Consider the following 14,055-nt stretch of genomic DNA (forward strand, 5'->3'; position numbering starts at 1 on the left):
ATGTCTTTCCACTCCTAGTGGTGATAGCATTTACAGAGTTTTTAGGGTCAATACCTTGAGGCGGTAGTTTTGAAACTCCAACCCCATCTTTTATAGCACTAGCCAACTGAGAAATCTGGGTTTCAAGCATCTTATTATGTGTCATCACCTCACTAAACTTTTTATCAGTGGTGGACATAAAGGTGTTGAACATTTTGGCCTGGGACTCCATACCTATTACCCTGCGTAGGTTACAACAGCCAATATCTAAACTAGACAGATACCTTGGTATTCTCTTAACCGAAGATCAAGACATCCTAGTTATGAATGGTGATGAGCCAGCGACATACAAACAAGCTATGAGGAGTCCCGACTCTATAAAATGGCAAGAGGCCATGAAATCCGAGATGGACTCCATGTCTGAAAATCAAGTTTAAGACTTGGTTTATTTTCCCGAAGGTTACAAACCTATCGATTGCAAATGGATTTTCAAGTTGGAAACAGACAAAGATGGAAATGTATCTATATACAAAGCTAGACTGGTGGCAAAAGGTTACAGGCAAATTCATGGCGTTGATTATGATGAAACCTTTTTGCCAGTCGCAATACTTAAGTCTGTCCAGATTATCCTGGCAATTGATGCATATTATGATTATGAAATATGGAAAATGGATGTCAAAACCAGCTTCCTTAATGCTAACACAGGGGTTGTTGTCAATTTTTCTTTTAGGGTTTGAAATGCTTCCTCACACTCAGGAGACCAAATGAACTTACCTTCCTTTTTCATCAAGTTGGTCATTGGTCTCGCTATTTTCGAAAAGTCCTTTAAGAACCTCCGATAATACCCGACCAATCCCAGGAAACTCCTCACCTCTGACACATTCTTTGGGGTTGGCCACTCCTGTACAGCTTGGACCTTAGCTGGGTCAACCGAGACTCCTTCCTTAGAGGTTACATGCCCCAAAAAGGCAACTTCCTCTAACCAGAACTCACACTTAGAAAGTTTGGCATATAACTGGTGCTCCCTTAACAACTGTAACACTTTCCTCAAATGGTCTTCATGGTCCTCTTTACTACTCGAGTAAACCAGAATGTCATCAAAAAATACCACTACAAACTTGTCCAGATAGGGTCGGAAGATTCGATGCATCAGATCCATGAACACTGTCGGTGCGTTTGTCAACCCAATTCAAACGGCATTACTGTGAACTCATAATGGCCATAACGGGTCCTGAAAGCAATCTTAGGAATATCTTGCTCTACAATCCTTAACTGGTGATAACCCGACCTCAAATCTATTTTCGAGAATGTACCTGCTCCCTTTAACTGGTCAAACAAGTCATCGATCCGAGGTAGTGGGTATTTGTTCTTCACGGTGACATTATTCAACTCACGGTAATCAATACATAACCTTAAACTCCCATCCTTTTTCTTCACAAACAATACTGGGGCTCCTAAGGGTGAGGAACTGGGTCTAATGTATCCCTTTTCAAGCAAATCCTCCAATTGGGCCTTTAGCTCTTTCATCTCAGCTGGGGCCATCCTGTATGGAGCCTTGGAAATAGGTCCAGTTCCAGGGACTAAGTCAACCGTGAATTCTACATCTCTTTCAGGTGGCATGCATGGTATTTCATCGGGAAATACATCAGGAAATTCTTCCACGACAGGTAATTTTGTATCATTCTTCCCTTCTTCACCCCTTATCTCTTGGAGGCTACACATGAATAACGGATACCCTTTCTTGAGGCACTTCTGGAGTTGTAACGCCAAAATACTCCTTATTCCTTGACTTTTCCCTTCCTTCCTATAAGTCACTCTGGTCTTTGCTGGGCCATAGAGCGTGACTTTCTGTGCTGCACAATCTATCTGGGCTTTGTACTTTCCCAACCAGTCCATTGCCACGATCACATCAAGATCTTTGAGATCGAATTCAATTAGGTCCGATGGAAACTCTACTTCTGAAATAGTTAGGGGTATATTCCTAAAAAGTCTAGAACACTCCCTAACTTCCCCCGTTGGAATAGCTACATCCAAGGAGACTGACTCTGGACACTCTAATTGGAGAATTTCTATTACTGTCTTAGAAATAAAAGAGTGCGATGCACCCAAATCAAATAAAACTTTCACAGATAAAGAACGTATGAGAAAAGTGCCAATTACCACATTAATTGCATAGATACAAAGACAGTTGGATTCCGGGACTTGCTCAAAGTTTGAAGTACCGCAAGGCAGTCGGCACCCCTAGTCCTAGACTCAGCCGTCCCCGGTGACCGGCTGATTGCTAACCTAGGCCGTGCCGGATGCTTTTGAGGTCTCATTTTCAATAAGAAAGAAAAAGTGCAAAAGCAAAGCAAAAAGGATAAAGGAACAGACGGTTACCTAAAACTTAAGTTCTGAAAGAAAGCTTGATCGAACAGGCGTCCAATAAAAGCAGGCGGTTGGTAAAATCAGTCGTCCAGAAAATCAGAGCTCAAGTTCAGGGGTCTGAGAAGTTCTCTTGAAAAATTCGCAAATGTGAACAAAAGACTTGGTCAACATGCCCTTATGTAGGGCAAAAGGAGAATACGAAGGGTCGTTTCCAAATTCAAAAAATAAGCGGGAAAAACGCTCGGCCTATTATAGGGCGACACCTGTAGCAAGTCGTCGCCTGTTACAGGCCGACACCTGTCACAAGTGACATGTGACCAGTCACGTGCCACCTGTGAGGGGAAAATGATTAGGGGATTTCCCCCGCCAATCAGTGTTCGCCACGTGGACCAATCGGGTCCTGCCAAGTGTCTTCCATGTAGACCTCTCAGGGCCTGCCACGTGTCACACAGCCATATGTCCACCATGGACCAATCAAGTCACGCCATGTGGCCTATTGATTGGCAGCTTGGAAGGAGGCCACCTAGGCCCACTTCTAGAGAGAAGCCCAGTCAGCTCTAGGGTTTACCAAAAAACCTAGAATTAGGCACGCTTCCTAAGGCTATAAATACACTAATTAACCCTCATTAAAAGGGGGTTAAGCAATTAATTACTCACCTAGAGAAACCAAAACACATTGATCGCTCCTCACCTAGGGGAACCAGATCTCCCAACCTTTACTTTTCCGCACTATTCACTCCTCAAACAAGTACTAACTTGATCGTCGGAGGCGGAACTCCCACCACAAGGAGTCTCCGTTGCTTTGCAGGTACAGGCGCAAGGATAGCAGTCCCGGAATTGTAACTCTCCCGTATGACATCGGAAAACCCCGAAACAGAAGCTATATAAATCATATTGCTTAAAGAAAATAAGGAGATAAATACAAACAAGTAAATGAATCTAATAATACTTGAAACAACTCCTTAATCTGATAATAATGAAATGATGAAAATAAAATTTACTTAGTACCAAATCACCAACTATTGAAATAATGCATGCAAAAATCATAAATTCACAAAGGAATCTAGAGTAATGAATACCAATTTTTCTAGAGTGAAAAATGGCGAAACAGCCACGAACAACCAGCTCAGAAAACTGAAGCAAAGCCTCTGAATGCCCGTAGAAAATGAAGGATTACAGAACACAGCTAAGTCACCTCAACTTCTCCGTCCGCTGCTTTTCTTCACCGCCACTGCACTGCTTTACGTACCGCCGCTGCTCTGCTACTCTGCAGCAGCCTCGCTAGCCCAGAAAACAACCCAACCAAGCCTCCTTCGCTGTTCTTCGCTCCCCCAAGTTTGATGCTGCTGCTTTTCTTCTGGTTCTCTTCTCAATTTCGCTGCCCAGCAAGACCTCCAGATAAGCTCCAGAATCTCACCCCCCAAAAATACGGAACTAAATTCCCCCAAGAACTCCCCTAACAGAACGATAAAGAACCTTTTATTCATCTCAGCTGCTCCGAGTATTTCGCTCCCATCCTCAGCTGATTCCATCTCTATCTTTTCTTGCTTGACAATTTGATTCCAGAAATTTCGCTCAAGGTAGTTTGTTTTGTGTCTTATCGGCAAACAGTGAGAGCAAAGAAGAGTTTTGAGCTCTGTTACAGATTGTTATATTTTAAGCCCAACTATAAATGTTTACCCAGTAAAATAATTTTGGGCTTGAAATACTTGAGAGTCAACAACTTGCAATTTGCTTCTCTTAACCGGAAGTGTCGTAAAATGAAATTTGTACCAATATTTCCTTTCCTGCACACAATTAAATAAAATAGTAGTAGTACGTGTCTCGGGAAGAAAATTACTTAATATATCAATAAACCATTAAATATCAATATAAAATCGAGAGTTTAATGAAATAAAATAATATACTTTTATGACTCTATCAAACTCCCCCCAAGCTTATTATTTTGCTTGTCCTCAAGCAAAGACATGAAATCGCAAAGTAGTTAGACTATTGATGTAGCAGTACACAATTAGAATACTCTCTTTTGCTCAAAACAGCTTCAAGTCAAGTAATGTATGCAGAAGTCATATGTTAAGCCAATACCGACTCTTAAAACAATTACAACCTAGCTTCCATCAACAATGTAGTGGAGTAACTCAAAGATCCTTAGGACTTGAATAAGAATGCAGTGGTGTCAAGGTAAGTGAGGTTTTAGAGAGTGTTTTGGAGTGTGGTAATAAAGAGTAAGATTAGCAAAGCAAATCAACACAACAAACACAACATAAGAGCTCATATCACAGCACTTGACTTCACGATATTATTATTTTTTTTTTTTTAATGTGTTTCATGACTCTTAATGTCAAGTACCTGTTAAGTGACCCATGTAGCGAGCTTTCAGCCAGTGACTCCCGGTCTAGTTGGCCCAAGGCACTAGGTTTTAAGATACCCCTACGGATTTACTAACTCGAGTTACTCAATCACGATACATAAAACATCACACGTACTTATATGGGTTCTTTTCTTTATTTTATTTTTCTTTTTTTTTATAACCCATACATTGGTACGTAGAGCCTTTAACATGAAACTTTTAAAAATATAAACTTCACCACCTTACATCATTACCACAACCATAATCCAATTTACCCTTCGATATGCTCTACTAATCTTATAGGTAAGTATTTCATGTTTCAGACATTTTGCAAGAAAAGTAGGTCTATAAAGCTCAAATTGGGTTTAATAATGGATCATGTCATGGGTAAGTTTTTTGGCTTATGTGGTGTAAAACTTTGATGCCTAACTCATTTCTTTCTTTTTACCCCACCACAAGCTGACTTCCACCAGGCTAGCTATTGTTTACGGAATCAATTTTATTTGTTTTGTTTTTTTTTTTTCTGCATACATACTGGTCTATCAGCCAAAGTTAAGCATTGTAGAGTGAATGTACTGTTCATATGCAAAGCACTGTCCAAATTTTATTGTCAGACTCAAGACAATACCATACCATACCCAGAGACATACCAAGAGACCGAATATAATGCATTCCCCCCAAGCTTAATTCACACATTGCCCTCAATGTGTGATTGTAAAAAAAATAAGGGGATAAAAATAGAAAGAGACAAGGAAACGAGCTCACCAGATGAAGTTGAATATTGTAGGGTACCAAATGTGTAGCCAACCTGATGGCATCCCCCCAAGCTTGGACTTGCTCACAAAGTCTTGCTGTAAACACATTGGAGACCACCCTTTCAATCTTCTAAAAAAAAATGCTTATTCTACAGCTAGATAGATAGCAGTGGAAGTGAATGTGTCTTTACGTAAAATGCCTCCATATTCTTGTTGTACGCTCCAGGTTGCTAAAAATGGATACCCACACGATTTCATATAATCTGGCAGCAAATGTATGTGCTCCATTAAATGTGTCCTGTAACAAACAATACCGATTTCAAGCAAATTAAATGTGTCTGTTCCCAGAAGACTATGAAGGATTTGAAAATAAGCTAGCATATCAGAAATCTGGAAGCTCTCTAGTTTTGTTTTTTTACACACTACATAACAGTTAAAATAAATTGATAAAAAAAATGAAAAACAATCAAATTATAATCCTAAATTTGGGCTGCCTCCCAAGAGCGCTTTGTTTATCGTCGTTAGCTCGATGTCTTTCCAGCATACTAGTCTTCATAATTTGGAGCTTCTAGCTCCATCAGTTCAATGTTCTGGACCTGATAACCTTCATAATAAGACTTGAGTCGATGACCGTTCACCTTGAATTCCTTCCCTGTGTCCTCACTACGAATCTCCCCCGCACCATGGTCATATACCTTGGTAATAATAAAGGGCCCCACCCATCGAGAACGGAGTTTGCCAAGAAAGAGTTTGAGCTGAGAATGATACAAGAGAACTTTCTGGCCAACTATAAATGTCTTTCGTGTGATGCGCTGATCATGGAATACCTTAGTCTTCTCCTTGTAAATTTTTGCATTCTCAAAAGCATCATTTCGGATTTCCTCAAGATCTTGTAATTGAAGTTTCCTTTGCTCACCTGCTGCATCCATCTCCATATTGCATTGCTTCACGACCCAAAAAGCTTTGTGTTCCAATTCTACTAGAAGGTGACAAGGTTTACTGAACACTAGTCTGTAAGGAGACATCCCAATCGGAGTTTTATATGTTGTTCTGTACGCTCACATAGCATCGTTGAGGCGAAGACTCCAATCTTTCCTGTTTGGATTCACTGTCTTCTTTAGAATGGATTTGATTTCCCGATTGGAAACTTCAGCTTGTCCATTTATTTGCGGGTGGTATGCTGTGGAGACTCTATGGAACACATTGTACTTATTTAAAAGAGCCCCTACGGTTTTATTACAGAAGTGTGTCCCCTTATCTTTGATAATGGCCCTCGGAAATCCGTATTCAGCGAAAATATTCGATTTCAAAAATTTTGCAACCACTTTAAAATCATCAGTATGGGTGGCTATAGCTTCCACCCATTTCGAAACATAATCGACAGCCAGCAAAATATATTGAAAACCGAAAGAAGAGGGGAAGGGTCCCATGAAATCCATACCCTAAACATCAAAGATTTCACAAAACAAAATAGGAGTTTGGGGCATTTCATTCCTAGGACCTAATGTACCTGTCCTTTGACAATTATCACGGGCCTTACATATATCATATGCATCTTTGAATATAGAGGGCCAGTAATATCCGCTTTCCAAAACCTTGCGTGCAGTTCTCTTGGGTCCAAAATGTCCTCCACAAGCATAAGAATGACAAAAGGTTAGTATAGAAAGAAATTCAGAATCAGGTACGCACCTTCTGATCAGTTGATCAACATAGTATTTCCAGAGATACAGGTCATCCCATATATAATACTTCGCTATGCTCCGCATCCGATCCTTTTGTGCCTTTGTGTAGTTTGCTTGAAACTTCCCAGATACTAAAAAATTTACCAAATCAGCATACCAAGGAGTTCCTGAGCTTAAGGCATGAAGATGCTCATCGAGGAACTCTTCATTGATTGGGGCTTTATCTTCATCATCTTCAATAACTAACCTGCTCAATTGATCAGCAATACTATTGTCAGAACCTTTTTTATCTTTTATTTCAACATTAAATTGTTGAAGCAATAAAATCCAACATAGCCTAGGTTTGGATACATTCTTTGACCATAAATATTTCAGCGCTGCATGATCAGTAAACACAACAATTTTAGTACCCAATAAATAAGACCTGAATTTATCTAAAGCAAAAACTACAGCTAAAAGTTCTTTCTCAGATGTAGTATAATTAGCTTGAGCCGCATCCAAAGTCCTCGAGGCATAGTAGATAGCATGAGGAACTTTTCCAATTCGCTGGCCTAACACTGCCCCTACACCATAATGAGAAGCATTGCACATCAGCTCGAACGGGAGCTCCCAGTTAGGAGGTTGTAGAACAGGGGCAATGACCAACTTGTCTTTCTGCTTGTCAAATGCTTGCTTACAGGCCTCATCAAAGTGGAACTCCACATCTTTTTGGAGTAGTCTGCATAGTGGTTGTGCAATCTTCAAAAAGCCTTCAATAAACCTTCGATAGAAACCTGCATGGCCAAGAAAAGAACGAACTTCCCGCACAGAGGCGGGGTAAGGCAGAGAAGAAATAAGATCTATTTTAGCTTTATCGACTTTTATTCCTTCAGAAGACACAATATGGCCTAAAACTATACCTTGTTGAACCATGAAATGACATTTTTCAGAATTAAGCACAATGTTAGTTTCAAGACAACGTTTAAGAACCAAAGTGAGGTGTTCTAAGAAACTATCAAAAGAATCTCCATGCACAGTGAAATCATCCATGAAAACTTCTATGAAATTTTCAAGATAATCTGAAAAGATGCTTACTATACATCTCTGAAAAGTCACTGGAGCATTGCACAGTCCAAATGGCATACAACGATACGCAAATGTGCCGTATGGGCATGTGAACGTCGTTTTTTCTTGATCCTCCGGAGCTATAGGTACTTGCACATAACCTGAATATCCGTCAAGAAAACAGTAATAAGCATGACCAGCAATACGTTCTACCATTTGATCAATAAAGGGTAAGTGAAAATGATCTTTTTGAGTCATAGAATTAAGTTTTCTGTAATCTACACAAACTCTCCACCCATTTTGTACTCGGGTGGGAACCATTTCTCCCTTATCGTTTTCCACCACTGTGACTCCTGACTTTTTTGGGACCACTTGTAAGGGACTGACCCAAGGGCTATCTGATATAGGGTATATCACCCCTACTTCAAGAAGCTTCATTACTTCTTTCTTCACCACTTCCGTCATAGGTGGATTAAGTCGTCACTGCACTTGTCTCACAGGTTTAGCTCCCTCTTCTAATAAGATTCTATGTTGACACATAGAGGGTCTAATTCCTCTTATATCAGCAATCGTCCACCCTAGATTTGTTTTATGCTCCTTGAGAACTTGCACCGGCTTTTGCTCTTGAGTCGAAGTTAGATTACTCGCAATTATGACTGGCAGAGTGTCATTTTCTCCCAAAAATGCATACTTGAGATGGTCTGGCAGTGGCTTTAGTTCCACTTTAGGGGCCTGCACAATAGAAGGCAAAAGTCTGTTAGATGTGACAGACAATTTCATAAAACGATCTGCATACCTTCCTTGCTTATTTGGAAGCACTTCCAAGGAAGAGAAAGCTTCCTTGATCTCGTCTTCAAGCTCAAAATGTTCCCGCAAGTAGTATATTTCTCTTTTTCCACAGGTTTAGTCAAAACAACATCTAACCCATCATGACCAGAGAGACAAAATACTTGCTCAATTAGTGCATCAATGACATCTATACTAGAAACAGATTCACAATCAGAGGGGTATCTCATGGCATCAAATAAATTAAACCGGATAACCTCCCTTTCAAATTCCATGGTTAACACCCCACTGTGAACATCAATTTTAGTTCTGGATGTTTTCAGAAAAGGTCTTCCTAATAAGATAGGTGTTGCACTAGGGGATTCATCATTTGGCATATCTAAAACATAAAAGTCAGCAGGAAATACCAATTCATTCACTTGCACTAAGACATCCTCAACTACTCCTACAGGGTATGTATTAGAACGGTCGGCAAGCTGAATAATCACTCGAGTGTCTTTCAAAGGTCCTAAGTTCCGAGCTTTATAGATATATAAAGGCATGACATTGATAGAAGCTCATAAGTCTAGCATGCATTTATCGTATCTCGTGTTACCTATTTTACAGGGTATAGTAAAAATACTTGGATCCTTGCACTTTGGAGGAACTTTCCTCTGTAAAAAAGCAGACACATTCTCACTTACACTGACTTTTTCATCTCCACTCAATCTCCTCTTGTTAGTGCACAACTCCTTCAAGAACTTTGCATACCGCGGCACTTGTCTTATAGCTTCTAGTAGAGGTATGTTCACCTCAACCTTGCGAAAAATGTCTAGGGTCTCTTTCTCCTTTTCATGATCTTTCTTCTTATTCTTAGATGATAACATGCTAGGAAATGGAACAGAAGAAGAAAACTGATTAGTATTAGGAGAAACAACATCACTTACCTTAGGGGGCTGCTTATCTTGCTCTGGAACAATAGTCTCTTGTTCCTCTTGGTGTTCTGCCAGCCCTTCAGTCTTTTTCGTTGGGATCTCTAATTGCTTGCCACTTCTAAGTGATATTGCACTCGCGTTCTCCTTTGGATTTCTCTCTGGTTGACTCGGAAGCTTGTTAGAGTTCTGAGCTTGGAGCTTTCCCACTGTGTTAGCTTACTGAGAAACTTGGTTCTCCAAGTTCTTTAGACCACTTCTTGTCTCTTGCTGAAAATGCAAAGTGTTGTCAGCCATTGCCTTCACAATATCTTCCAGAGACATGCTACCAGATTGTGGCTGGGAAACTTGCTGATTTTGAGGTTGCGGCTGATATTATGGTTGCTGATGAAAACCAGATGGAGGATTAGATGCTTGTTGTTGCTGGAAAGCTGGTGGTCTGAGGTTAGAGTTGCCTGCCTGCTGCTGAGCATTACTGTATCTCAGTTTTAGATGATCTCTCCACCCCGGATTATAAGTCTGAGAGAACGAATCATAACGTCTTTGCTGCCCCTGACCACCATCAATAGAATTCACTTGTTCTTCTTGCATAGTAGGGCACATATCAGTTGGGTGTCCTATCATTGAATAGAGGCCACATGCTTTTTCTTGCCCTTTTTCGATCATTACTCGCTCCACTAAGGAAGTGAGTTTAGCTACTTGTTGCTCGAGATTAGAACTCACCACTTCATTAACTTGACGTACAGAAGTGGACTTGATATTTCGACCTCCTCGATACTGAGAGTTTTCAGCCATGTTTGCAATCAGTTTCTTTGCATCTGCGGGTGTTTTGTCAACCAGTGCTCCACCACTTGCTGCATCAACTAAATTCATGTCTGTCTCCTTAAGTCCTTCGTAAAAGTACTGTACTAATAATTTCTCACTGATCTGATGGTTTGGGCAACTATCACATAGTTTCTTGAAACGCTCCCAGTACTCACGAAGTGTCTCTGCATCGTCCTGTCGAATCCCACATATTTCTTTCCTGATATTGGCTATCAAAGATGCTGGAAAATATCTTTCTACGAATACTTTTAACATTTGATCCCATGTTGTGATAGTTCCAGCAGGTACTTCAAACAACCACTCTTTAGCAGCATCAGACAAGGCAAAAGGAAATGCATGCCTTTAACTTGAGTTGGTCGAGGGTGACCCCAGCTGGTTTCATCCTCGCACATGCTATGTGAAATTCCTTTAAAAATCTGCTAGCTTCATTCATGTGAACTGAACCTAAGGAGTTAGTATTACGGAAACCTGAAAATGTGGGAAGAGCTCTATTCAACCATGGCTTGATCTCAATTTCTGCCTCATCGTGTACTATGCACAATAAATTTGGATCAAACGTTGGAGCTGCGAGCTGCTTTAGTGTTTGATCACCCATCTCAAAAATATATTCACCCTCCTCGTCCGAAAATGAACTTTCACTGTGAGGTAACTGAATATGATGAGCTTGCTCCAGTATTTGAGCACGAGTCCTTTTAGCTACAGGAAGAGTATAAAAGGATTAATTATAAGTCCTTGATTCCTTGCTGCTAATTCCCTTAATCTTTGATTCTTTGAGCTTCTGTCACACATACACAAACAAGAAACTAGATGACAAGTTAGTAGGAAAAGTTATCAAAAACACAAGTAATAATGTCATAAAAGGCCAATTCCCCGACAACGGCGCCAAAATTTGGTACGATTGTCGTGTGTCTACCAAAAATAAACCTAACTCTGACCTCCTAAAAATGTAGTAGGGTAAGATAGGGTCGATCCCATAGAGAATTAGATTATTAAATTATTACTTGTGTGTGTTAGAAACTCCTGTTTTGAACAATGACTATTACGATCTAATATATAAAACTATGGACTTGAAAATAAGCTAAGTACGGAGATGTAAAATTAACAGTAAGAATAAATATTAAAAATCAAGAATGACGAAATAGGGATTGGGAGATACAATATAGCATTGGAATATCGATTGATCATCGAATTATATAAATCATGTTTTATCTCAATGTTAGGCGATGAACACAAACAAACATTCAATACTTCCCTTAATTGCAAATAAACCAAACAAGCTCTTGGAGTATTGTCTAACTAACTAACAATCTAGAACAAGCTCTCAAGACTCGACTAATTAGCAGCATTAATAAGTAGGAAGTAGCTAACTTAAGCCACAAATCTCACAAGCTCGGATTCGTGCAACTTAAAGGGCTAATAATCATAGGCATCAGACAAGCTTCAGTTACCCATCAAACACCTAAGTGCTACTAAGGAATATTAATCCGGACAATTACGTATCACAAATCAATATTCTAGCAATTAAACTAACAAACTATACTAAAGATGGCTGGTCTAAAATATAGCTCAACTAATTCATACCAATACAACAGATTATCACTCCAATCAAGATATAAACATAATAAGCTCAATTCATAACATTCTTATTCTCACAATACAATAATCCAATGTATACTATATCTCCCTACCCACGACTAATCTAGCCTGACGTATTGAAAAGTGAAAGTATAACAATGGAAGCTATATAAATCATATTGCTTGAAGAAAATAAGGAGATAAATATAAACAAGTAAATGAATCTAATGATACTTGAAACAACTCCTTAATCTGATAATATCGAAATGATGAAAACAAAATTCACTTAGTACCAAATCACCAATTATTGAAATAATGCATGCAAAAATCATAAATTCACAAAGGAATCTAGAGTAATGAATACCAATTTTTCTAGAGTGAAAAATGGCGAAACATCCACGAACAACAAGCCTAGAAAACCGAAGCAAAGCCTTTGAATGCCTGTAGAAAATGAAGGATTACAGAACACAGCTAAGTCACCTCAACTTCTCCGTCCGCTGCTTCTCTTCACCGCTACTGCACTGCTTTACGTACCCCCGCTGCTCTACTTTACCGCCGCTGCTCTGCTACTCTGCAGCAGCCTCGCTAGCCCAAAAAACAACCCAACCAAGCCTCCTTCGCTGTTCTTCGCTCCCCCCGAGTTTGATGCTGCTGCTTTTCTTCTGGTTCTCTTCTCAATTTCGCTGCCCAGCAAGACCTCCAGATAAGCTCCAGAATCTCACCCCCCAAAAATACGGAACTAAATTCCCCCAAGAACTCCCCTAACAGAACGATAAAGAACCTTTTATTCATCTCAGCTGCTCCGAGTATTTCGCTCCCATCCTGAGCTGATTCCATCTCTATCTTTTCTTGCTTGACAATTTGATTCCAGAAATTTCGCTCAAGGTAGTTTGTTTTGTGTCTTATCGGCAAACAGTGAGAGCAAAGAAGAGTTTTGAGCTCTGTTACAGATTGTTATATTTTAAGCCCAACTATATATGTTTACCCAGTAAAATAATTTTGGGCTTGAAATACTTGAGAGTCAACAACTTGCAATTTGCTTCTCTTAACCGGAAGTGTCGTAAAATGCAATTTGTACCAATATTTTCTTTCCTGCACACAATTAAATAAAATAGTAGTAGTATGTGTCTCGAGAAGAAAATTACTTAATATATCATTAAACCATTAAATATCAATATAAAATCGAGAGTTTAATGAAATAAAATAATATACTTTTATTAAAAAAAATTATCTTATGAAATTAATGGTTTTATCTAAATACCCAATTAATAAGATGTTTTTTTTCATAACAAAAATTTAAAACTTATAACGCAATAAAAAAACTTTACCTTCTTTAAACATTTTATGTCTAAAAATTTGAAAAGACAGATAATTTGTTAGAGATCAAGAGATCGCAAGAAATATACAAAATGATATTTAGATTTGAGAGTTTAATTTCAAGTGTAAAAAGCAACGAATAATGATTTAGGATTTAAATTATTTTAAAAATAAAAAATTATTATCTTTTCACATTAAAGATTTTATCCTAATATGTAATCAATGAAATATCATATTTACAATTTTTTTTTTAAAGATATCATATTATTGTCATATAACTAATAACAACGAATAAAATACAAAACAACAATAAATTAAGTCGCCTTATAAATTACATTAAAAAAAAAATTATACTTTTGTAATTGGCAATATCATTTTAATTAAATTAATTTTTTTTTTTGTTTGAAATTATTAAATTGTAAAATAAATCAAATAATTATAAAAAATAAATAAAAAATAAAAAC

At 38.7% G+C, this 14,055-nt stretch overlaps 1 protein-coding gene across 1 annotated transcript; it reads right to left on the reverse strand.

Annotated features, from left to right (window-relative positions):
- Positions 1 to 8,657: 8,657 nt before the first annotated feature.
- Positions 8,658 to 10,198, reverse strand: LOC110728473. Its single transcript, XM_021908116.1, has 4 exons — positions 10,106 to 10,198; positions 9,586 to 10,063; positions 8,963 to 9,483; positions 8,658 to 8,909 (listed from the first exon to the last, which is right to left on the reverse strand). The coding sequence occupies exons 1-4, from the start codon at positions 10,196 to 10,198 to the stop codon at positions 8,658 to 8,660; spliced, it is 1,344 nt and encodes a 447-aa protein (XP_021763808.1).
- Between the last annotated feature and the right edge of the window lie 3,857 nt (positions 10,199 to 14,055).

The sequence above is a fragment of the Chenopodium quinoa genome, unplaced genomic scaffold, assembly GCF_001683475.1.
Source record: "Chenopodium quinoa cultivar QQ74 unplaced genomic scaffold, ASM168347v1, whole genome shotgun sequence".
NCBI classification, from domain to species: Eukaryota; Viridiplantae; Streptophyta; class Magnoliopsida; order Caryophyllales; family Amaranthaceae; genus Chenopodium; species Chenopodium quinoa.